At 43.6% G+C, this 26,334-nt stretch overlaps 1 protein-coding gene across 1 annotated transcript; it reads left to right on the top strand.

Annotated features, from left to right (window-relative positions):
* Window positions 1-26,334, top strand: fam160b2 (family with sequence similarity 160 member B2). The gene is made up of 18 exons (XM_024294436.2): window positions 1-212; window positions 2,724-2,802; window positions 2,880-2,965; window positions 3,036-3,119; window positions 8,768-8,872; window positions 11,409-11,528; window positions 11,600-11,785; window positions 13,360-13,559; window positions 14,436-14,526; window positions 15,480-15,556; window positions 15,783-15,939; window positions 16,030-16,190; window positions 16,263-16,376; window positions 19,944-20,034; window positions 21,974-22,111; window positions 22,178-22,318; window positions 22,393-22,493; window positions 22,624-26,334. Exons 1-18 carry the CDS (start codon window positions 162-164, stop codon window positions 22,787-22,789), a joined length of 2,148 nt encoding a protein of 715 aa, XP_024150204.1. The 5' UTR covers window positions 1-161; the 3' UTR covers window positions 22,790-26,334.

Below are 26,334 nucleotides of genomic sequence, written 5' to 3'. Positions count from 1 at the left end.
GCCATAACTTGAACTTATCTTTGGAAACCGGAAGCGGACAACGCGCTGTTTTATTGTGAAAGTGCAGGCGGAAGCTGTGGTTGCAGTGGAGCGCAGGGTTTTCCTGGGGTTGTGGGTCAAAAATGCGGCTCTGACCCGGTTCGGCCCGGTGTTCGGGGAGGATGGAGGCGTTCAGCAAGCTAACCAGCATGCTGCTGAACGCGCTGGAGACGGTAAGTGCTGGTCCGGCCAGCCCGGTCGATGTCAGGAAAAACTTTGACAAAGTTTGAGTCCACGGCCAAAGTTCGGTGCCGCTTGGGTCCAGTGCCCGGAGGAGCCTCCAGCAGCGGCCCGGAACGCCGACGAGTCAATAGTCCGAGGTCTGCGCGTCCTTTCAGGGGGCGAAGAAGCTAATTGCTAACGTTAGCTGTGGTGTTTACGTTGACAGCACTGATCACGTGACCGCACAGTTACACCTGATCCCCGTGGTTCTGTAAGAGACCCATGACGTGTACGTGCGCGTGTGCTTGAGCTGAATACCTGCCGTTCCTGTTTGCCACGAGTGTTAAACTCAATCCAAAACACACCTTAGGTCACGAGCTGAACAGGATAAACATTAATTGAACATTCTAAAACTACATTTTAAAACTTAAAAAATGTAACTTTAATATAATTATGAACTAGATATACAGCGTCGCCTGTGATAATGGTAGTGTGAATGCTGTAAGCTGAATTTGGGAGTTGAAGATGCTGAAATTGATAACTAAAAACACTGAAACTGATAGCCGAAAACGTTGGAGCTAATAGCCAGCTCAAATATTAGCCAAATTCCAAATTAAATTAAAATTAAAAATGAAAAAAGATAGATTAGTCAAAACAGCTAGCATTTAGCTGAAATATTAGCTAAACTCCAAAGCAGCCTAAAAAACTTAGTAAATGCCAAAATAGTCCAAAAATCTAGCACAAGGCCACTTTTTAAAAAACTTTATAACTGTTAGTTTTTAACATAATTATGAATAATAAAAATGCAGGAATATTATTACAGAGTAAATCAATTTAATCCCTAAATAACTTAAAATATTTTACTCTCAATAAAAATATATCTTGTCGGGCCTTGACTTTTACACATTCTTTCACCCGTTTGAGCCACAGGTTTGCAGAGCTCATCCAGCTACTTTTGGGTGAAGGTGGGACACACTCTGGACAGATTAGCGGCTTTCGTTTGATATGCCGTCAGAAAGAGAGGCTGCGAGAGTTGGAGACTCCTGGCTCTTGTCTCATCGAGACCAAGAGAAAGGGAAAAGGTCCCCTAATTTTATTTTCTCCACTCGGGTTAATACAAAACACTCAGCCACAGAGACACGGAAACACCGCGGAAGCGGCTGTCATACAGACAGAGCCTCCTGTACCAGGAAAATCTAATAATAATCACATAAGCTCAAACATGCAGACATGATTACTGATGTTTTTCTAAAACTCTTCACAAAAAATAAACCTAATTTCTCAACATTATCTGTGTCTTCCATTCATTCTAAGTGAGATATCCACAGACAGAGCTGGTAGCTCCTCCCAAATGCAGCTGTGGTGTCAGGGACACATTTTTTGATAGGCAGCAAGGAGCGCCTATCACTCACCCACCCACACTGGCAACAATATTTCTGTCCATTATAAATTCTGGGTAAAGTGCCACATCAATTCTTCAGCGTGACCATTGACAGACTGTCAAAGTACTGGACAAGTGATGTGATGTAACCAGGCCCTGTTTCCATCGGTCACCTGATTTGGAGTCTACTCAAATCAGTACTGAGCGACACTTGCGGTTAAAAGAGATCGATGCCGTGTTGAGAAAGGGTGCCGAGCTGGACATCTCCACTGATATTTTGAAATATATTTCTTAATATAGGATACATTTTCCTGTTCATTGCGATATATTTTTCTGTAAGGGCCCACAGACCATGTCTGTTATAGGGTGACAGTAGCTCAGGCGGTAGAGCGGGTCGGCCAATGATCGAAGGATAGGTGGTTCGATTTCTGCTCCTGCTCAAATGTCGTTGTGTCCTTGGGCAAGGCACAACGACTTAACCCTACTGTTAGTCTGCCCCAGGGCAGCTGAGGCTACAGTAGTAGCTTACCATCACCAAGTATGAATGAGGTGTGAATGAATAATGGATACACATTGTAAGCGCTTTGAGCGTCTGGAAAAGCACAGATAAATCTAATCCATTATTATTTTGTTTTAACAGCCCTGAGCTTTCTGAGTTTGTATGACGACATAAGAGATGTGGTGGTGTTTGGTAAGATTGTCTCACCCTCCCTCTGACTTGATTCCATACACATCTTTGTTCATAGTCTAATTCTTTTACCTAAATGGATACACTCAAAATTCGATTGAAGAATTTGGCATTTAGAACTAGAAAAGAAAATTAATTTTAACATAGAAACTCTTTTTCTGAGTTCTTATATTTGAATCAACAAGAGCAAAATGTTGAAAGGACATAACAGCTGTAACAATCCATAAATGTATGAGCCCTGGCTTCACCCATCAGGGTCTGGGATAGGCTCCAGCAACCCCGTAACCGTGACTAGGACAAAGTAGCTTCAGAAAGAGAATGGATGGATTTTAATCTAGTTTTTTCAATTGAACTTGTTGGTCCTTATTGGGAGCATTCTTGCTGAAGACAGGACCTGAACACACCAACCAGTGTTGGTTCCACGAATCACTCATACATCTGTCTGTCTGTCAGAGGGAACCCACCGCGGATCTGCTGGACTCATTTGTGGATCATTGGAAGTCGGTGACTAATTATTACATTGAAACAACAGGTGAGTTTCTGCTGTTCTGACTCGTGCTTGACACACCTGAGCTGAACTTGAAGGTTTTCGTCTGTCTCTTGGTGTAGATGATAACCGACCCGTGGGACAGACGGACATCCCTTGGCGTCTAAGACAGATGTTGGATATCTTGGTTTATGAGGAGAAACAGCAAGTGAGTGAAGTGAAGCAGCAGAAGGTTGGAGGGCTTTGGCAGAGGGCTGACGCTGCGCTTGTATCTCCAGGCGGTGGAGGACATGGGGCCTTGTTTGGAGTATCTGCTGCAGCACAAACTGCTAGAGACTCTGAGCACATTGGCCAAGGCTCAGGTAAGCTCACCTGTAGATCTGCGGAGAGGGGCCCCAACAAGATGGCGGACCATAAGCATGCTACAATCTAATGGTGCATACACACCGAGTGCGATTCGCCACGCGGTAAATTCTCTGCTTGCTGCTTGGTAAATAAGCGGCTCTACTGTGGCCCACAGTGTCTCTCTCTCTCCCGGCGTGTGAAGCGGCCGAGCCCCGTTGGTCCGGGAGGCTGTCCGGCTGCAACCAGAGAACTGCGCGCTGTGACAGGACAAAAACGCTTGTATTAGATTAGTATTTTACCCGCTGATCAAGTTACTGGAAAAGTGCCCAAAGCTGAGTTCCTGATTGTCTGATGTGACGCAGCGACCTGCCAAACTTCAGGTATTTACATTTTGGCTGCTGCTGGCAGACCTTCACGCCACGCCGGTCGCTCGCATCGCGCCGTGGGGCTTCAGTTCGCCTCAGAGCGCGTCTGAACCATTGAATAACTTTGGAGATTGCCCCTTCTGCCGCCAGAATCGCGTTTGGTGTGAATGCACTTTAAGCTCCACAAAGTTTGACTGTCAAACCTTTGAAAAATCACATATCAACAAATGAACCTGCCGTGAGTTATTGGTAAGAGAGTCTACCTAATAATTTGAAACAAGTTCCTCTGAAATTCCCTTTTTGAGCCTCAATTCACTTATTGACTTAGCATGCTAATAGCTACCAATAATCGTCATGCCTAAACGTGATAAGAACATGAAAGAGAACATTTTAATGCACATGCAAGAGGAGGGTACAGTCACAACATCCACACCTTTACAAGACTCTCCTGTGTTGAGCCCGTTGTCAAAGAAACCGTGTTCAGGGAAGCATGAGGAGAAAGTTTCAAATGCTGATATCCTGAAGGCGATCCATGAGCTAACTAGCAGGTTTACGTCCCTTTAGCAGAAAATCTGCAAAAAGTCTGCTAATATTGTAACCATCAAGGAAACCATGGGAGGCTTGGATCATCAAGTTAAAAAATATGAGGACAAGTTGCATGACATTGACCGTCGATTCTCAGCTCAGGAGCTAAAGACAGACGAAATGGAGCGCTACAGCCACAGATGGAATCTAAAACTGCTCAACCTCCTGGAATCAACAAACCAAACGTCAGATGAAACCAGAAGGAAAGTCTTTGAGATCTTCGCTCAGATTGCCCCTGATGAAACACAGAGATTTGGGTTTCTCATCGACATGGTGCACCGTACAGGACAACGCAAAGAAGCAAGCTCACCTCAACCAGTCATAATACAGTTCACAATACAGGTGTTCAGGCAAAGGATCTGGAAGGCTGCGATGGATGCTGCAATCATGAAGGAAAAGAAGCTTCGACTCATCGAGGATCTGACCTTTTATGAGAGACAAAATCGGAGGAAGATTTGGCTGCTTGTGGAAAAAGCTTGAAATCAAGGGAAGAAAGCATCATGGCGAGGCCAGGATGCCATCATCGATGGAAAGAGAGTTTCTGTTGAAACTCTCAAGGACTAATCAAGGTTGGAACCATGGCTCTTTGATTAGCTACATCATTCTCTCATTAAAGGACATCTGTTGGTTCTAAGTTAACCTTTAAGAAGGCATCAAACTTTGGAAAGTTTTGTCTTATTTTATCTCTAGTGCTGTTAGGTAAGTTGACTCTAGTTTGCTTTTTTCTGATTTGTTTTGTTTTCAAGCCTTGTGCGCCTTTAAGCAATGACAGATTTGAAGTTCAGTTCCTTGAAAATAATTTCATTAAATGTTAGAGGACTCAGAGACACTACCAAGAGAAAGGATTTGTTTATTTTTATCTGAAGAACTGGTGCAAATATTATTTTCTTGCAAGAAACTCACTCAGATGACTTGGATATAAAATTCTTGAAATCTCAGTGGGGTTCTTTACTTTTTCTCTCACATGGATCTCATCATTCAGCAGGTGTTGTGCTTTTTAGTAAATTTACAGGTGATATCTTAGAAAAAAATGTTCTGACGATGCTAGATGGATTATAAGGGTTTTGATGTTGGATAATTCTATGTTTATTATTTGTAATATTTACGGTCTGTCATGGATGGTGGATGAAGGACTCAAATGCAGGAGACTAGATTTGGTGGCGACACATACATTTACAAGGGATGTTCTGATCAGGTTTTTTTGGGCCCAATCCAATTCTGATCATTTGATTTTGTGTATTTGCCGATATCAAGTCCCGATCCGATACTTTTATAAGACATTTAAAACATGAACAAATTGAAGAAACAGATTTGTGTTGTACCTTATTTATATTATTATTATTAACCTTCTTTTATCTTCAAAAACTTCAATAGAACACTTCTGTGAAGTAGCTTTAATAAACGAGTAAAAATTGAGCAAATATAAACTAGACAGTGATAATTAGTCACGTCAGAAAGTTTAGTGACTTTAGCTTTAACATCTTTAGAGCTATTGAACATTTTTGATCAAATGTGATTCCTGTCCTCATTTAAAATTCTTAAAAATAAATTATGATTTTGTTTTAGCATAACATTTGATGAGTGTTCATGAATAGCTGATATCATTATTAGTTTTGATTTATCTGTATTTTTTTTTTAAGATTATGTGCTTCTTTTTAAGTCCTTAAGACATCACATTTTCGGTTTTATTACCACAGTAGTTAATTTACTTAACTGTTATTTCTCTGTCAGATAAATAAAACAGGCATATCAAAGGACAGCTCGGGTCCTAAGGAGTTAAATCACGGCGCTAGCATGTAGCAGTTAGCAGCTGCTGTGTAGCCGTCTGTCTGAAGCATGAAGATCTTCACATTAAAAAGAAAAAAACTCTGTATTTTTCTGTTGAAATGCCTTTAGAGTTTGTTGTTTGTGTTAGGACAAACCGACAGAGACACCCGCTGTTATTGAGTTATTGATCCCGGAAGTCCGAATCTGTGATCATCCAGATAGCTTGACTGAATTGTTTACATTAGTCTTCTGCTTGAGCTGCTGCTGTTTTCTGGGAATAACATTTTGTGATCTGTTCATGACACACAGACTTCTTGTGGTGTATTTATCCGAAATAATAAGATTGAAATATAAATCACTGATCATAATAAGTATAAATGAAATATCCGATCCTGATCGGAGGACAAAGTCCGATTTCGATTGAGTCATCAACCATGTGATCGCTCCGATTTCTGATCACGTGATCGGATCGGGACATTCCTGACATTTACTAAATAAACTTAAACATGACAAAATCATGGGAGAACAAACCAGTGACGTAGCAGAACAGAGCAGATGACCTGAAATGAGAAACTGAAAACCAGACAAATGAAAACAGCTGTGGAGGATTAATCTGAACATGGTGAGACTGACGGAGAAAACTGAACATGACACGGTTATAACGCAACAGCTCAGACAAAGCTATTATCTGCTGACATTTACAATAGTGTACAGGTCTTTCTAAATAAACATAATGATGCAAATATGATGTGATGTCGGGCTTGTTGAATTTCTTTATAAATGTTGGACTTTTCTAATAAAAGTGCGACTTGTTCTCCAGAGCAACTTTAGTCTGGAAAATAAGGTAAATTATTTTCCCTTGTTTATTTTTTTCTAATTATTGCTTCTTTTTAGTAACTTGTACACATTACTCATATTTGCCCCACTGTAATTATTCTTTGTTGGAATATTATTATTAGTGTCATTGCTTTTTTTGGATGCATTTGTCTCATTGTTCTTTAAATCTGTTTGTATTCAATAAAGTTTTAAAAAAGTGTAGATCTATAGAATGACTGAGAAGACACAAAGCTTTGGGTGGTGATGGTTCTGGCCAAGGGAACAGAGAAAACAATCTGCAATGGTTGATGTGTTTGTTTAAGGCAGTCTCACCAAAGAGGGATTCTGACATAGAAGCAACATTCAGTCAAAGGTCAGGGATCTGACCTTTTGACCTGACATTGATCAACTTCAGATCTGTCTTCCTGTGAGGGAATGTGCTGCCAGGTCGTCCATGGAGATGCTTTGATAGATTTTGCCATCGACTGGAGTATGAAGCACACTAGAAAAACAGCATCCAGTGGAGCTTCAGGTCACAGCTAAATACAACAACATTTGACAACAGTTGACCAACACTCTCACAGCCAGCATCAAATGCAGGACAAAATATCAACTCTCGACTCCCAGGTTGGCTCCATGTCACCTCTCGAAGAACCACATCCTTCAGATCAACTCTAGCATCCAGAGCCACTAAAGCTTCATGACAACAACCTCAGAAGAAGTGGAGACCTTCACATATCTAGGCAGTATGATCAATAACCAGGGGAGGAACGGACATGGGTATAAAAACCTGCTTTGGAAAAGCAGTGGCAGGCTTCATCCCCCACAAGAGCATCTGAAGATCCTGCCTCATCACTACCAGCACAGAGACTTGCCTGTTAAGCTTCAGCATCAAGGCTGTAATGCAGTACATACTGTCATCAAGAGATGACAGGTGTCCATCAGTCCCTTTCTGAGCAGGATCCTCAACATCCGCTGAGCAACTCAGAGCTCTGCAAAGAACCAACTTTAAAGAGATCAAAAGGAAAACATGAGCCACACCCTCTGAGAAAACCAACATCCCTCGTCAGACCCCGAGCCGGAATCCAGGAGAAGAGAAAACCAGGGAGACCAAGGAAAGAGGGGAGTAGAGACGAGGAGACGCACGAACAAACGAATGAATGAATGCACACATCCACGCACCATTGACTGCATATAGAGAATTGGACCGAGTGGCCCCTCCTCTCTGACATTCCAAACAGGAAGTACCTGCTGGCTTCAAGAAGATAAAATCCCACAGATTTCTATAGAGAGATAAACTGCTGTTACTCATTCTATTGGTCAGAAAAACCGTTCTTGCTCTGATACATTTTTAACATCTTCTAGATAATCCTGGTTTTTTTTTCATGATATTCTTTCTTTATCACAAGTTATTCAAGTTCTAAACTGACCACTCAGACTCCTTAGTAAAATCATGTTGTGCTTGCTGGCCCCACCTCCAACATTTGATTGACAGATTGTCCTGAGCCTGCTTACAGTGGAGGGGGTGTGGCCTTTGAACAAGCTCACTCCTGGTCGGTGACAGTAGAAATGTTGACTCAGACGATTCAGATCATACACAGTCGTTACAAATATGGACATTTAACTAGCTTCATTTAGCTGGAGCCAGATCTGGGTGAGTCCAGTTCTCTATATCCAGTCAATGACACTCCCTCACTAGCTGTGCGATGGCGTCAGAACGTAAACCTTTGGAGTCTTGTGTTGGGAGGGGGTTCCTGACTTTGGGCTCTGGATCTCAGGTTGATGTTTTTGACCACAATTGTGAACTGTGAACTTTTGCTCATTTGACACGTGAATATGTTTCTTTCTGACATCAGCATAGATGAATGTTGACGGGTGTTGGAGTGTCTGGTATCTGAGAAATCCTCCTTAAAAACTCTTCTTCTTGGTTTGGTTGAGATGACATGTGGATCAGATCAGATTCCGATGTAGATCTGCAGCAGGAATGGTTCAGCCTTCAGTGTCTCTTATGATCGTAGATGAACAGACAGAGAGGTCAACGCTTGACCTCAGGAGGCCTGCAGAGGTGTCGGTGTGCTTTGTGCTGCAGACACGTGGGGAGGAAGCTCAGCTTGTTTTCTCCTTCTCCTCAGTATCCTCCTGGGATGCTGCAGCAGGTGCTGATCTTCTTCTCAAAGCTGCTCTCTCAGATGCAGAAGCCTCTTCTGCAGCTGCTGAACGTCTACAGACCTGTGCAGGTAGTTCCCACACATTCACAGCTAGTCTTTGGAGCAGTTCCTCTCTTGAAACTGCTCCTCACCCATACAGACTGTTATCTGTATTCATATAAAAAGTAGGGCTGGGAATCGATTAAAAAATTAACTAATTAATCGCAAATCTGGACAAAATTAATCATGATTAATCAACATTATTATTATTATTTGGTTACAACATTTGGCACTTAATATCTTCAAATGATTATATTATAAAATCACACACAAAATTGTACATTTAGAACATTTATTTTTATTCCTTTGGAACCTAGAGTCTAAAACTCTGTTTTGTCTCCTTTTAAATTTACCTCTATTCTCTCTTTGAAAGTCTACCTGATTGTTTTTTTAGGTATCATTTTAATCAGCACAGCCTCTCTTATGTGACACTACCTTTATTTTATAATTTTCCGTTGTTATATTGACACACTAGACATAAAATTATGCATAAACAGAAAATTCTGTCTGAAAAAAGTGATTTCCCTCCTAAAAGTGCTACAGTTTGTTTTACAATTTTGCTGGAATTCTGTTTTTTTTTTTAGCTTTTTCCCTTTTTTCTCATAAACGTTCTTTATTATGCTTATGAAAAATAATAAAGCAACTTTTATGGGAGAAGTTTGATCCAGCTGGATTTTGGGTTGGCTGCTCTCAGGTGGGGGCGTGTCTGTCTTCTCTTACCTGTCGGAGGGAGGGACTTTCATGGAGAACTGCGGAGTTTCCTCAGTTTTTAGACAATATTGTGAAAAATCCATGTAGGCTCCCATCCAAAAATCAATAATAGTTGGTTTCCTCTTTGGATTTCTCATAGCAGACGCTGTGCGGCCCCCCTCTCCCCGCCCCTCAAAGAAGGTGCTCTGCGCTGCAGACTTCAGAGAGAGAGAGCTGCAGCCTTCCGCCTTATTTACCAAAATAGAAGATGGGTTTTGTTCAAAAACTACAAATTAATGCCATACTATCTCTTTAATTTAATAAAATCTCTTACAGGATGTAAAAAAAGTTTACGTTTATTTTAGATGGGGTTTTATTCCGCTGTTCTCACAGTTGCAGGGTAGGACGCCTGAGTGCGATTAATAAATATTAACTTATTAATTCTGTTTTATTAATTGCGTGCATAATGTTTCAACATTCACAGCCATTAAAAAAGTCTAAATATGTGTTTTTAGAACACCTGGGTGTGGAGAAGGACCTGGTGCTGTCTGCTCCTGCTGTATTGGGGGGGTTCTGCCGCGAGGGAGCGATGAGTCGATCAGCTCTACGCTCGGCTCTCCGGGGAAAAAAAGGAAATCGAACAGTCCAATCTGCTTCTCCACACCCAGCAACCCAAGGGAGCGTTGAGAATACAGGGAAACTTTAGTGTTCCAGTTTTAAAAACACATATTTACACTTTTTAATATTAATTATCGAACATAACTGTTTAAGAAAGTGGGAAAATGTTATGGTTTCACTTGATGATACTCACAATATAAGTTCAAAACGGCTGAAAAGGAAACTCTGATGACCGAGGATTCTAGCAGAATTCAAAGGCATCACTCACATGAATCTGGGAGACGTGAAGAGTCTCCCATCAGATTTGTGCGTAATTGAGGTTTTGTATTTGTAACAAGCTATTCATGTATGATTTTTAAAGATTTGTGTGTAGTTTGTTTCAATTTAAAGTTGTGCGTTTGTAAGTTATATTTTGTATTTTTTTCATTTTGTAATTTTCGTGCTTATGCACAAATTCTATTTTATGAGTCACAAATCAAGAATTACACATGCTCAAATTCAAAGTTACTCTCAATAGACCCTTTTCATGTGGCATAAGACAAAATGGCGACATCGCCGACCATGTGTAAAGTGACTTCCAGTTTACGGGTTTGGAACAGCAAAGCTGACAGCTGAACGCTGTTTAAAGCAATTTCAAGTAAATAATAAAAGGTAATCTAACCGATTGAGACATACATTTTTACAACATTTATTTTATAAATGTCCTGCTGAACTCTATTTTAATTTCCTGTCTTAAATTGTTAACAAATCTAAATACGAATATTTGAATAATCCTTCAATATTTGAGGTTTGAGGTTCTTCACCGTGAAAAGAGTCTTTTCAAAAGACACACAAGGGGTGAGACTGTTTTCTCTCCATAGAAATTAGAGCTGAACATCAAGTCTTCATCAGCCCTCATCGTGTCTCATCGTGTAACTCTGCACTGTTGGGCAGCATGGGGTCACACTCGGTGTCGACTGTAAAACTGGGTTTAAAAAATGGATGAATCAAATCCATGAATTGGTTTTTATTTCAAATCAGTTTCTTTTTTGTTTTTCAGGCTTTACGGGTCAGTTTTTAATGTGAGAAAACTGTTAGTGTTCCTTCTTTGTGTAGTTGCTCCAACAAATCTTGGTTTTCAGCATGTTATAGATAAACGTAATTGATGGTAAAATGTTATTGAATGGTAAAGTGAACGGTGAAGCTGTAAACTATGTGCGATTCCTGCATTAGTATGCAGCGGTGTGAGCCACAACCCTGAGCTGTCCTCTTCTCACAGAAGCTGATCCGCCTCTGTGCGCTTCCTGGTTCCCTCACCCTGAAGGAGGAGGCACACTTCCTATTTGCTGTTTGCTCCGCAGTCAGAAAGGATCTGCTCGCGCTCAGATACATTTTAGAGGTCAGACAGCACTCAGACGGTGTTTCTCTGATGTGTCTGCCGTGTTTGAGCTTCTGGCTCTTTTCCTTCAGCCTCTGGACCAACAGCCGGCCTCCAGCCAGCCACAGCTCAGCCCGCCGGCGTCCGATCCCAACCCGACGCCGCTCTGCACCCAGTCAGCAGAGTTCAGCCCTGTCCCATCAGCTGCATGCCAGTCCAGCCCTGTGCTTCCAGAGAGCGGTCTTATCTGGGCTCTGGTGCAGCTGACCAACAGTCAGGTCAGGCTCCCCTGCTAGCTATGACTGAACGGTAGGGCTGTAACGAGTATCCGGGTGCTCGGGTATTCGCGATCTGCTCCCAAAAATTCGAGTACGGATATTCGCGACGTCCAAGATCGCCGGTTCACGATCTTTATAAATGTAGTAAATTGTAGTAAAATATGATCAAAATATCATCTGGGGACGATGTGTTTTGCTCTGAAATGCAGATTAATGTAGGATTTTAAGTTTACAAACTAAAATAAAACCGAAAGAGCCGCCGTACTTCCACCGGAAGTAAACACATCTTCGTGTCGGTGAAGCTTCCGGTTTTCAAAGTAAAACTAGCGAGAGCTTTATTCTGTTCAAAGACTGAGACTGAAGTTCCGCTCTCAGACATAACTTCTGAAACAATGAATTAGCTTTAACATCGGAGCTTTAGCTTCAGTGTTTACATTCTTTTGGTTATGATAACTCTTGAACAGTTACCATAATTAACGAAACTCCATCTTATTCTGAAGAAACAGCCTCGCGCTGCTGAAAGGTGGATGTAATCAACGTGAATCAGCTGATTCTGCTGCGAAAAAAAAATACTTTTTATAGGAGCTCTGCAGCAATATGTGATACTTAGAACATAAAATATTGAAGAACTTTGAGGATAGAAAACTGTGGAGAACATTTTCAGATTCTGTTGTTAAATGATCCAAAACAGCAGTGATTTTTATCATTTTATGTTGTTTTACTGCTGAACAAGAAGATTGACAAAAAAAAGTTTAAAATCACAAACAAAATGTCTTTTTATCTGAATCTTTGTGTTTTTCAGTTTAGTTGATTCTGATCTCCTGTTCTAAATAAAGGTATAAATGATGATTAAATAAAAATAATTTCAATTTTCATCCATCCAGTAAATAGACATACACATAGCAATAAACATAATAATAAAAAGTAAGAATCGTGGTTCGATTCATGAATCGTGGGGCTTGATTCGTGAATCGAATCGGATCGCCACCTAAGCAATGATCCACAGCCCTACAGAACAGAACAGACCTTTGGGAGGTGGAGGGTTCAATTTTGGTCTAAAGACTACAGAAAGTTGAGGAAAATATATTCATTTAGAGTTTGAAACCAAAGCACAAAAACCATGAAAAAATCTCCATTTAATTGAAGGAAACAGAATCTGAACTCCCTGACAGACATGGGAAGTTTCCGTTGTGTGTCTCAGGACTGGAGAGTTGACAAAAAGCCATTTGGAGGCGGAGCCAGACTCACATATACCACAGCCTTTTGATTCAACAATCCAAAGATTGATCAAATCTTTGAGTCAATTCTTTTTCAGTGAAACCAAATATTTGTTTCTGTTTTCAATTAGAGTTCTCCTGTTTTTATGAAGACACTAATGTGAAAAGTGTTTCTTCTCTGTCAAATGAGTCTGGAATTAAAGATAACAAAAGGATATTTCAAACTAGTTTAACAAAGAAAGGCGTGAAACTGTGAATCTAAAGGAAACGAGTTCCGTGTTTTGCATCTTTTTTAATGACTTATCGGTCTTCATTCTTCACTGTTCCCACATGAAGTGTTCATGCCGGTGTTTTCAGAGAGCGTCGGTGCGCCTGAAGGCCAGTGAGAGCCTCCTGCTGCTGTCCTCTCTGCCAGCTGGGCCCTCCGCCGACCTGCTTAGCGCTCACTCTCAGCTGGCAGAGCTGCTGGCCGGGAAGCTGCAGGAACTTTACGTCCTGCTGCCCGCAGACACGCTGGATGCTGCAGCGCTGCAGAGCTGGCCTCACACAGCCTGGAGGTACACGCACGCATGTGTAGAAGGGAACTCAGGAGTAGTGTAAAAATCTCCTCTGAGCATAGTCCAGAAGCACTTCATCTTTGCTACTTGGTAGATAATCTCCATTCAGACTGAAAACATATGAACAACTTCAAATAAGTGTTAAGAACTGGACTATGGAGACTATGGATACAAAATAAAGTGAAGTGAAATGTCATGGGATTATATAAATTTACTACTTTCCTCTCCAGTTCAACCAGTTATTCAAACTCTATTTTACATTTATTATGTATAGAGCAAATATGTCTATTAAGAGCAATTATAATGTCATGAAGACAACATCATCCTCTTTATTTTCTCTATTTTCTAATAAATTTAAGAAATAATGTCTAATTAAATGTGACATATTGATGCAGTTTTCTTTATTTATTTTTTTTATAAAATTGCTTAAAACAAGCTAATCACTATTCACATATGCACACTAGGGCTGTCACAAATATTTCAGTAGTCGATTAGTCGGATTATTATTAATATTATTCCAGATTAGTTGATTTGTCACAATTTTTTTTTTCATTTAGTCAAACGATTATTGTTTACGTAAGGTGATGTGCAATGTTTTATTAAAGGTGGTAGTGCTGGTACTACATGTGTAGTTCATGAACTTTAATTTCACCTTATAAAAGATAAAAGGTTTACTGTCCCAGGTAAGCTATATGCCAGCACAAAAGAGCCCTAATTGGCTCTCCAGCTATAGGATTCCTGATTCCTGCACTACATCATTGTTCAAACTTCCCATTGAAATTTGAACATCCCTGACACACACAAGCACACATCTAGATGCACAGACACACAATGTTTCTACACTGATACAACAAGGCTGCTCTTTGTGTCCTGCAGGGCAGACAGCAAATCCGAGTGTGCAGACAGCCTGAGCAGTTTCTTCATGTGGCTGGACTTCCTGGATCAGCTCACCTCAGAAGCTCCACAGGTAGATCCAAACAGACTATGTTCTCTTGGAGTCAGTAAATCCATTCTGGTGATTCCAGGTTGAAATACGATGAAGTTTTACAACAACAAAGACAAATCAGAAGACGAAAGTTCAGAAACCTGCAGCAGCTTTTGTGAGGTTTGTCCAGAAGAGGCTTTGAAATTGTACCTGAGCTTTGGGTGCAGAGGGCATTTTTGGAAAATGGCTGCTCATGTTCCTCACTTTGACTCCTGCTATGGGAGCCGCTGTGGCTCAAAGACGTAACCATTGTTTTCTGACTTTAGAGTCAATGGGTTCAATACCTGGTCCACTAGCCGTTTCCACACGCGACTTCATTTCACTAAATCTGGTGTGTTTTATTCAGTCTGGAGGTCATCTCAATATGTGGCAAAACCAACACATGCTCATTCCCAAGTCGTAACATATAAGCATCCTCTGCGTCACAAATTGCAGTTTTGGATGTACCCAACTTGTCAAAGTCTGACGTGCTGGCTGTTTCAATAAAAACAGGGCTCCCCAACCTCCGGGCCTGGAACTGAGATCCGGACCACGCTGGTACCCTGACCCAGCATCGGACGCGATCTTGCACCAGAAACAGACGCACACCTACAACAGAACCATACACACACACACACACATATATCACACATGTATATATGTGTATACTCTATATAAATATGTTTGTGAAGAGAAAAAACTCACATTTATGAAATCAGACAGCATAGAACCAACAGAATCCAGTATGGCATAATAACTTATGCAAAAAGAAAATATAGCATTTGTTTGTTTACTTTTTAGATTTAATTGAAAAAAAGTGTAAATTTGATATTGTGTAAAAATTCCCATTAATAATATTAAATAGAAATTGATAAATCCGAGCCATGGAGTTGACTTGTACCCCTAATTATTGAATGACTCAGCAGCTGGTTGTGTATCTATGTGTGTGTTCAAAGGTGTTGGCAGTGAAGGTGGCTCAGTGTTTTCATCAGGTGTGGCTTCTGAGTTCTCTTCATCCTCAGCTGATTCACACGTAAGTTGATCTTCATGGTTATCACCTCAAACCACACTGAGGGTGTCAAAGATGAGGCAGCGCTTGTCCTGCGTGTTGTGTGAAGATTTGTTCACTGAAACACACACAAATCCATGTGCACAAGTGAAAACCTTCCATAAAGTGAGCGGTTCAGCACGGATCCCTTCTGGGGCCATGGTCTGAGGCTCCTGAGGGGTTGTCACTCACATGCAGCTTTGTGGTTCAGGTGTGAGCAGGTGATCTTGGGCTCCACTGCCGTCCTCTGTGCCGTCGTCAGACTGCTTACATCCTGGCCTCTGTTGGATCAGTTGGTCCACTTCCTGCTAAAGACCCCGTCTCTAATGCCACTGGTGCTGCAGCGCTGCGACCACATCTCTGATCAGGTGAGAGCCGACAGGTGAAACACACCTTCAAGTATGAAGACAGCCGGCTGAGTGTCCAGCTGAAAGACCTGGACCTGTCTGTATCCTCAGATTAGCATGATGTCTCTGTGTTTGGTGGAAGAACTCCTACAGAAGCCCCACAGGGACATTCTGGATGTTCTGGTGTTGAGTTTTCTTCAGAGTCGTTCCTACCTGTTGGCGGGTCAGGAGGAACGGCCCGTAGAAAGCAGCCAGAGCAGTGAGGACAGCCAGTAAGTCCAACCAGAATCCCCTGAGACTCGGGCGAGTCAACCAGAACCTGAACCATGTCTGCTGTCCTTCAGAGACCTGGAGGAGGACCCCTTCTTCTCTGACAGCTTTTCAGACACACAGCTCCTCCCTCCTCCTCTTCCTCATCCTCCTGCTGGACTGGGATCCACTGCAGACATTGTTAACAGGTGTGTAAGAGCCATTTTGGCATATTTCTGTTTGTTTCCATCCATCCATCCATATTCTTCCGCTCATCCGGGACCGGGTCGTGGGGGCAGCAGTCTAAGTGAAGATGAACAGACTTCCCTCTCCCTGGCCACTTCCTCCAGCTCCTCTGGTGGGACCCCAAGGCATTCCCAGGCCAGTCCAGACATGTACTCTCTCCAGCGTGTCCTGGGTCTTCCCTTGGGCCTCCGCCCAGTGGGCCATGCCTGGAACACCTCTCCAGGGAGGCGTCCAGGAGGCATCCGGACCAGATGCCCAAGCCACCTCAATTGGGTCCTCTCAATGTGGAGAAGCGGCTCTACTCCGAGCTCTCTCCGGGTGACCGAGCTGCTCACTCTATCTCTAAGGGAGCCCCCAGACAGCGTCGGGCAAAACTCATTTCAGTCACTTGTATTCTGGATTTCGTTCTTTCGGTCATGACCCAGAGCTCATGACCATAGTTAGTACTGGAACGAAGATCGACCGGTAAATTTAGAGCTTTGCTTTCATGCTCAACTCTCTTTTTACCACAACTGACCGATACAGCGGCCGCAAAATGGCGGACGCCGCTCCAATCCGCCTATCGATCTCACGCTCTGATCTTCTATCACTCGTGAACAAGACCCCAAGATATTTAAACTCCTCCACCGGAGGCAGGAGCACCCAACCCACTGAGAGAGGGCAAACTACCTTTCTCCGGTCGACAACCATGGCTTCAGACTTAGTGGTTCTGACCCTCATCCCAGCCGCTCCACACTCGGCTGCAAACTGCTCCAATGCATGCTGGAGGTCCCGGTTCGATGGAGCCAACAGAACAACATCATCTGCAAAGAGCAGAGAGGAAATCCTGTTGGTCCTCAAACCAGATCCCCTCTGGGCCCAGGCTGCGCCTAGAAATTCTGTCCATAAAGACTATGAACAGAACCGGTGATAAAGGGCAGCCCTGCCGGAGTCCAACATGCACCGGGAGCAGGTCTGACTTACTGCCGGCCATGCGAACCAAGCTCCTGCTCCGGTCATACAGAGACCGGACAGCCCTGAGTAAGGCTCCCCGGACCCCATACTCCCAGAGGACCCTCCACAGGACACCACAGGGAACGCGGTCGAACGCCTTCTCCAAATCCACAAAACACAGATGGACTGGATGAGCGAACTCCCACGAACCCTCCAGTACTCTGGAGAGGGTATAGAGCTGGTCCACTGTTCCACGACCAGGACGGAAACCGCACTGTTGTTCTTGAATCTGAGGTTCGACTATCGGACGGACTCTCCTCTCCAGTACACACTCCAGTCTCCAGTATAGACTTTCCCAGGAAGGCTGAGGAGTGTGGTTTCCCCGGTAGTTGGAACACACCCTCCAGTCCCCCTTCTTGAAAAGGGGAACCACCACCCCAGTCTGCCAGTCCAGAGGTACGGTTCCTGCTGCAGAGACGTGTCAGTCAAGACCCTCCCACAGCATCCAGAGACTTGAGGCACTCGGGGTGAACCTCATCCAACCCCGGAGCCTTGCCACAGAGGAGCTCTTTGACTACCTCAGTGACCTCAGCCCGGGTGATGGACAGTTCCACCCCAGTGGCCTCAGCCTCTGCCTCCTCAACGGAAGGCGTGTCAGCAGGGTTGAGGAGATCCTCAAAGTATTCCTTCCACCGCCCGACAATGTCCCCAGTTAAGGTCAGCAGATCGCCACCTCCACTGAAAATGGTGTCTGCAGAAAACTGCTTTCCCCTCCTGAAGCAATGGATGGTTTGCCAGAATCTCTTTTAAGCCAACCGATAGTCCTTTTCCCAAGACCTCACCAAACTCATCCCAGGACCGAGTTTTTGCCTCCAACACAGACTGGGCCGCAGCTTGCCTAGACTGCTGATACCTGTCAGCTGCCTCTGGAGTCCCACAAGCCAGCCAGGCTTGATAGGACTCTTTCTTCAGCTTGACGGCATCCCTTACTTCCGGTGTTCACCACCGGGTTCGGGGGTTGCTGCCATGACAGTCGCCAAAGACCTTGCAACCGCAGCTCCAGAAAGCAGCAGAGACAATAGAGGTGGAGAACATGGTCCACTCGGACTCATTATCACCAACCTCCCTCTGTACCTGCTTGAAGTTTTCCCGGATGTGGGAGTTAAAGACCTCCCTGACGGAGGGTTCAGCCAGACGTTCCCAGCAGACCCTCACAGTACGTTTAGGTCTGCCGAGCTTTTCCGGCCTCCTCCCCCGCCAGCAAATCCAACTCACCACCAGGTAGTGATCAGTGGACAGCTCTGCTCCTCTCTTTACCCGAGTGTCCAAAACACACGGCCGGAGGTTACCTGAAACAACTACAAAGTCGATCTCCTGCCAAGGGTGTCCTGGTGCCAGGTGTATTGATGGACACCTTTGTGTTCGAATATGGTATCCGTTATGGACAAACTATGGCGTGCACAGGAGTCCAACAACAAACCACCGCCCGGGTTCAGGTCAGGGAGGCCATTCCTACCAATCCAGGGGCCACTGTCATTGCCCTTGTGGGTATTGAAGATCCCCAGGAGGACGACGGAGTCCCCTGTTGGGGCACTTTCCACTACTTCTCCAAGAGACACCGAGAAGGCCGGGTACTCAAAACTGCTGTTTGGCCCATAGGCTGAAACCACAGTCAGAGACCTGTCCCCTACCCGAAGGCGAAGGGACACGACACTTGGCGGCTGGGCTTAGGGCTCAAGAGCAAGCCCACCCCAGCCTGCTGCTTCTCACCATGGGCAACTCCAGAGTGGTAGAGATTCCAACCTCTCTGTTTGTTTCCTATTTATTTAATTTCAATGGGAAATAATCTAATTTTGATTTGTGTACACTCGTACATTGGTGGTATATGATTTGGAGGTGTGTCTGTCATGAAGTCATGTGATTGGCAGACAATGTTTTAATTGTCACAGGTGCTGCAATCAAAAACACCTGTACCTGGGAGCAACACTGTCTTTTGACCGACCTGCTCAGAACTATCACCTAAACCCTTCCTGTTTACTTCATGATAAAAAAAAATACAAGTAAACATAAAACACTGGGTGACGGAGTGGTTGTTGCGGACCGCGTACAAAGTAACCATAAACGGTCCAGGTGTGAGGAGGAGTTTGCCCATGTGGAGAAGGTGCACTCACAGGGTGACTCCTTTGAACCTGGTTGATGATGATGATGATGATGTTGATAACGATGATGAACCAGCAGCTGTGTTTCCATGGATGTCAGAGCTGTGATTCTCCGTTCTCCTGACTAGCTGCTCCTGTAGATGCAGGAGTGATGGCTGACCTCAGGCTTGTTTCAGTCCTCCGTTCACACTCACGCCTCAGCAGATGTGGGGTCATATGGAGCTGTTTTCTGTTGAAGCTCATCTGAAAGCTCCCAGAACAGAATCTGAAAGAACCGCCTCCAGCTCCTCCCACATGCAGAGGGCAGCACAGTCAGGTGAAAACATGGGAGAATGAAACTCTGCCTTCAACAATCAGAGCAGAAAGGTTCATGTGATCACAGCTGCTGGTCAGGAGGGCCGTACCCATCCTGGATTCTGACTCTGTTTGTGCTTGTAGTTTCCTGTGTCTGGTTCCTGTCCAGGTCCGATCGTCTCAGCTGCTGCAAGAGGGAGGCTACGAGTCGTACGTCCACGACGCACACACACTGGTTAGAGCGCACACGTCTCTTAATAATAATAATAATAATAATAATGGTAAATTTAATTTAAAAGCGCCTTTCAGGCTCTCAAGGTCACTTTACAATAAGACAGCTAAGAACACACATCTAAAACAAATAAGTTAAAAACGAAAGTGTAAGATCATTAAACAGAGAACAGAAGATGCTATAGATAAGCTTGTCTGAACAGGAAAGTCTTGAGTTGTGATTTGAAGGTCGTTAGAGAGTCCAGGTTTCTGAGATCAGTGGGAAGAGAGTTCCAGAGTCTGGGGGCAGAGCAGCTGAAGGCTCTGCCTCCCATGGTGCAGAGGCGAGGCAGGGGAACAGACAGGTGAAGGGACGATAAGGACCGCAGGGAGCGGGACAGTGTGGGGATGTTGATTAGTCCAGACAGGTATGGAGGGGAAAGGTTGTGGATGGCCTTGAAGGTGTGCAGAAGGATTTTGAAGATGATGCGTGACCGGACTGGGAGCCAGTGCAAGTGCTGTAGAACAGGGGTGATGTGGTGGTGAAGTGGGGTTCCAGAGATGATCCGAGCTGCAGCGTTTTAAACCAGTTGAAGTCTATGGATGGATTTCTTGGGAAGACCGAAGAGGAGGGAGTTGCAGTAATCAAGGCGGCTGGTGACGAGGCTGTGGACCAGGATGGAGGCTGAGTGAGGGGTGAGGGAGGGACGGAGACGGTTGATGTTACGTAGGTGAAAAAATGAGGACCGGGTGATGTTGCTGATATGGGTCTGAAAGGACAAAGAGCTGTCGAGGACGACACCCAAAATTTTTACCTGTGATGATGAGGTAACTGGGGAATCGTCAATGGAAAGCGTGAGGGAGTTGAGTTTGGAGAGGATGGATCTGGTGCCAACGAGAAGGAGTTCAGTTTTATTGCTGTTGAGTTGGAGGTGATTTGAGGAAAGCCAGGATTTAAGTTTGGACAGACACGTTGTAAGAGAGGGAGGGGGGACACAGGAGGAGGGGTGGGTTGACAGGTAGAGTTGGGTATCGTCGGCGTAGCAGTGGAACTGAATATTAAATTTCCTGAAGATATTGCAGAGGGGCTAGAAAATAAATGATGAAAAGGAGGGGGCCGAGGACAGAGCCTTGTGGCACTCCAGACATGACCGGGTAGGGCTGGGACTGGAAGGAGTGAAACTGAACAAACTGACAGGTAGGATGTGAACCAATCGAGGGAAGTGTGACAGATGCCGATGCCCATGTGGATGGCTGGTTCTGCTGTCTTCTCGAGGACTTTGAGTCATTTTAATGCTGGTTCTGGTCCAAGTCAAAATCCACATCAAACTTCCAGCTTAAGTTTCAGGAGAGACTTCTAATATGTCAACACCCCACTCCACTCCCTTCCTAAAAGTCCCTCAAACTGAAGAAGATCCAGACCCCACAGAAACTCAGGAAAGACACGGCCAGAACCACACTTCCCAACCCAAACCCAGTTTGAGCTTTCCAGCTGCAACATCAGAGCTGGAAGCAGATCTGGGATCGAGAGGATTCTGGAGTGGAGAAAAACCACTTTGTGCTAACTTGCGGCTCAGGAATGTAAAGTGATGCTAAAGCGCTGTTCTCCAGATCAGGAAACCAGTGGATTGACTTTGATTGGGTAAATGGTCAAAGGTTTCCAGTTTGTCAAAGAGAATGTTATTTCACCGGGGACTCTCTCATGTTAAACGTTCAAAGAAAACATTTTAGAAAATGGTTTAATTTGTAAACCTTTTCAAAATGTTTTTATCTTCCAGCAAAGATCACATGAGAAGCAGAAAATAAGAAGACTTGTTCAGGATCTAACAGAGACTTTGATTTAAGTTTGTTTTGGGTTGTTCACCTTCAGACTGTGTTTGTAGTTGGATTGCTGGGGGAATGATGGGAAAGTGCAGCAGCAGAGCAGGTGTGGTGAAGCTCTCTTCATGTGTGGCTCCTCTCAGGTGACCCAGTGTCAGACTCTGTCCCTGTCCTGGGACTGGCCACAAGGTCTCCCCTGTCCTTCAGAAGAGGAGGCCCACTTCTTGGAAGGCCCACTGCTGAAAGTTCTGTTGGACCGTCTGGGACGCGTTCTGGAGCAGGTACCCTGACCTGAGTGGATTTGATGGCTTTCACTTGCCTGCAGTGACTCACCTGTGATTCTGCAGCCATATGAGCTGAACCTGCAGCTGACGGCGGTTCTGTCCAGACTGTCAGCCTACAGCCATCCTCTGCTGCAGGAATACCTGCTGGACCCGTACATCCCCCTGTCTCCCTGCTCCAGGTCGCTGTTCTCTGTCCTCATCAGGGTGAGTTCCACAGAGACAGTCTGATCTGACAGCAGTCAGACTTCAGAGCCAGTCTTATCTCTGTCTCTCTGCAGGTGATGGGTGAGTTGATGCAGAGGATCCAGCAGATTCCAGACCTGCCAGACAGACTGTTGAACACCAGGAGAGACCTGCTGGGAATGAGCCACAACAATGGGTAGCTACCTATCAACCTGTCTGTTACATGACAGTGACATAGTGATGAAAAGGATCAGAAAAGCTCAGATGTTTGTGAGACAGACAGGTTACCTCATTGCCTGACCTCTCCCCTGTGGGCGTGTCCTCAGACAGGAACACCTGACGTTGCTTAAAGGGATCATTGTCCTGGAAGAGTTCTGCAAGGAGCTTGCTGCCATTGCCTTTGTCAAGCTCCCCATGGAGAAGGATTTACCTGGATCTCCTGGATCTGGCTTGGATCCACCTCATGGAGATGCTTTTCCAGATACTCCCTGATCACGTGCTAGGAGGTTCATCTCCATCCTGATGGTATGACAACTCTGGTGGGTTTCTGGTTCTCTCACTCCTGCTGGTTCCTGCTCCATCACACCTGATTTAGTGGATGATCTCATCAAGACGCATCTAAATCCTGGAACTGTTGTTCTTCTGAACTCAAAGCCTTCGTTTGCTTCTTAAAGCTCTTATAGAATGACCACAATGAGGATCAACAGCAGAGAAGGTCCAATGTGACCTCCAGTTCAACTCTGACCTCAAACTGCTTTGAACTCATTTGTCTTTTTCAAGCCTTCCAGACTGACAGATGAAGGCTGAGAGATGACAGCAACCAGATCAGTCCTCAGAGCAGAGGCCACTTCTTAAATGTCCATTTTTTAAAGAGATGATCAAATATTTAAGCACAGAACTCCGACTAGAACTCGAGTCCCGCTGGAACCTGGGTGGACCCTGATTCTGTTCCTGCTGTTCTGTACTGCCACCATCTGGTAAAACAATGTTTTAGCTGTTCAGAATATTTATTTAAAATATGTGAATTTTACATGTGATGTGAGAGGTGTTTGAGGAGCTTAATCAATGGCATGTTGTGTTGATGTTTGTCATGTTCACCGGCTCTCGCAGATCTGGTGAGCTCAGGTATGTGGACATGCAGCTCTGGGTGTGGGAGATGGTGTGAGATGTTTCTTTACAACATTTATCAACAATTAAACCAAGACAAAGATCTGTTATTTGATGTGATGTTTATGAAGTGTGCAGGCCTGAGGGAACATCTAAAGACATTTATGTTCCACAAAGCTTCATCTTCAAGACTCCTGATTGGCTTCCAATGCTCAGTAAGTCAACTGTGGCTGCAGCGCCCCCTGATCTCAGTGAGGGAACTGCAGCCTCTGATATAAAGATGCTGCAGTTTAAAGTCCCACACCGACTATAGCTTTTCTTTAGTCAAACAGATTCCAGTGAACTTTTTTATTATGATTATGTGGGTTTTAGCCTAATTAGAAAAGCCTGTGTTGTTTTTTAGGGTTAGAAGGAAAACGCTGTGGGCACGACTGTTAGTGCAGAAGTAACCCAACATTGATATCCCAGCATGCTTTTGTTTCCACTCCCTGTTAGCTTACAGCCCCTTACAACCCCAAGCTAACATGAGTGTAGCAAAAAACAGCGAGCAATATCTGAGCTATCCAGTCGTACAGTTTAGATCAGGGGTGTCAAACATACGGCCCGTGGGCCGCATCCAGCCTGCCAGATGGTTCAATCTGGCCCGATTATGAAGAAAAAAAAAAGAATTTTCAAAAAAATAAGCAAGTTTCTAGCCCACTCCTGTGGCGAGTTACGGTTCTTTAAAGAAATGACCGCAATGCGCAATTCCACCACTAGGGGAGCAATGGAAACTCAAAAAATCCAGAAATAACACGATGAAGGAAAACCATGCCAAGTTTTGGGAGAGAAATGAAGGTTAACGCCAAAATGTTTGCAAGTTTAACCCTCTGGAACCTAGGGCCTAAAACTTTCCTTTTTAACTTTTGAATGTACCTCTGTATTTTCAATTTAACATGCTTATTTGGTGTCATTTTAATCAGCACAACCTCTCCTATGTGACACTGTCTTTATTTAGTAATTTCTCCATGTTGCATTCACACATCAGACATAAAATCATGTAAAAACAGAAAATTCCATCTGGAAAAATTGGATTCATTTTGCTGTGAAACCCTTAAAAAATGTTTAACAAACTGTTTTTACAACATAGAATGAAAGTTTTAGGTGTCATTTCATAAAAAACACAAGAATTAATTTAGTCAACAAACTATTTTTGAATAAAAATATAAAAAGAATTCCAGATGAAATTCACAAATTCCCTATTTGGGCCACATATATGAACATTTGTGTTGGTAGAGGAACATCACGACCTCTCAGCTCCATGATGTGACCTTTCATATGTTCTCATACAGACAGTAATAATACTTCAGTCTGTCTGTGTATCTTCAGCTTCCAAGCAGCCCAAAAAAAAGAAGAATTTCTCTCCTAAGAACACTGCTGTCCATTTGACATTTTTCCTTCTATTTTTTTTCTCTTTTCTTTTACTTTTTTTCCTCATAAACTTTCCTTGTTGTGTTTGTGAGGAATACTAAAAAGTTTTAGGGAGAAGTTTGATCCAACTGGACTTCAGGTCGGCTCGGCTGGAATCTGCTCTCAGGTGGGGGTGTGTCTGTCCACTCTGTTGCTTGCCTCTCTTAACAACGACGGGTGGGACTTTCGCGGAGAAACACTGAGTTTCTGAGATTTTTTGACAAAGCCGGTGGTTGCTGTTGTAGTTAATTCATGTTGGACCTTATGACATAAATAAAATTATGATCAGTTTCCTCCTTCTGGGATTTCTGATAGTGGACAGATCCGTTCCGCTCTGCCTCCACCGTGGGTATGCTGCCCAGCGGCGAGTAGGACTTTTTTTTTTTGACAATGCCGGTTGTTGCTGTTGTAGTAAACTCATTTCAGACCCTTTCCCAAAGCAAAATTAAGATCGCTTTCCTCCTTTTAGGGGTTTCTAATAGCGAACAGCTCTGTTTTGCTCCGCCCCCACCGCAGGGGAACTGACATGCATTGCAGCCGTCTGATCAAAGTTTAACGTTCAAAATCAAAGTTGGTTTTGGCCCAAAATCTACAAATAAAGGCCATATTCTGCCTTTAATTCAATACAATATCAGTTACAGAACATAAAAAAAGTTTATGTAAAATAAAAGTTTGAAACATTAATTTTAGATGGCGTTTTATCACGTTGATCTCACAGCTGCACAGCAGGATGCATGAGGGCATTTGTCGGTTCCAGAGGGTTAATTTAGTTATTTAGTTTAGTTTTTCATTAACACATTTACATTTTAGACAGGGTATTTATTTGCTTTAATGTCAGATATAAAACATTCAGTCTGTATAAAATTCAAAAAAACTTTTTTTTTTTTAAAATGAAATCCATTTAATTTGAAATGCACTGGACCATGGACGTTCATGAATCTATTTGTCTTCAGGTGGATGAATCAGAATAGAGCAGAGCAGGGAGCTCTGTGACCCATCCAGCGTATTTTCTACATCACAAATATGATCTTTTTCAAATGTAATTTTCTGCCGAGATTACTAATCACAATGCAGAAGGGCTTCACTACAAGTAAAACCACACACTGAAGAACAGCTGGAGAAATTACATCTAAAACTACTGTTTTGTAAAGTTGCCTCTGAAAAGCCCAGGATTAAAGGATTTAAAACTAATAAATTATTGGCATATTAAAATACAATAACAGTCAAGTAAAAATGTAGTAGTATACAAATATAGTGGTGGATGGATTTGATGTTAAATGAGAAGAATTCTTTGATCCTTTTCCGCTCATTCAGGACCGGGTCAGCAGTCTAAGCAAAGTTACCCAGACTACCTTCTCCTCGCCCACTTCCTCCAGCTCCTCTGGGGGGGACTGTGAGACATTTCCAGGTCAGCAGTGATGTTTATGCTTTGTCAACTATTGAAGATAATCTGGAAGATGACAAAAAAAACTAAACAAAAA

This window comes from Oryzias melastigma, linkage group LG9, assembly GCF_002922805.2.
Source record: "Oryzias melastigma strain HK-1 linkage group LG9, ASM292280v2, whole genome shotgun sequence".
Classification (NCBI taxonomy): Eukaryota; Metazoa; Chordata; class Actinopteri; order Beloniformes; family Adrianichthyidae; genus Oryzias; species Oryzias melastigma.
This window is presented reverse-complemented; position numbering and strand designations above follow the sequence as displayed.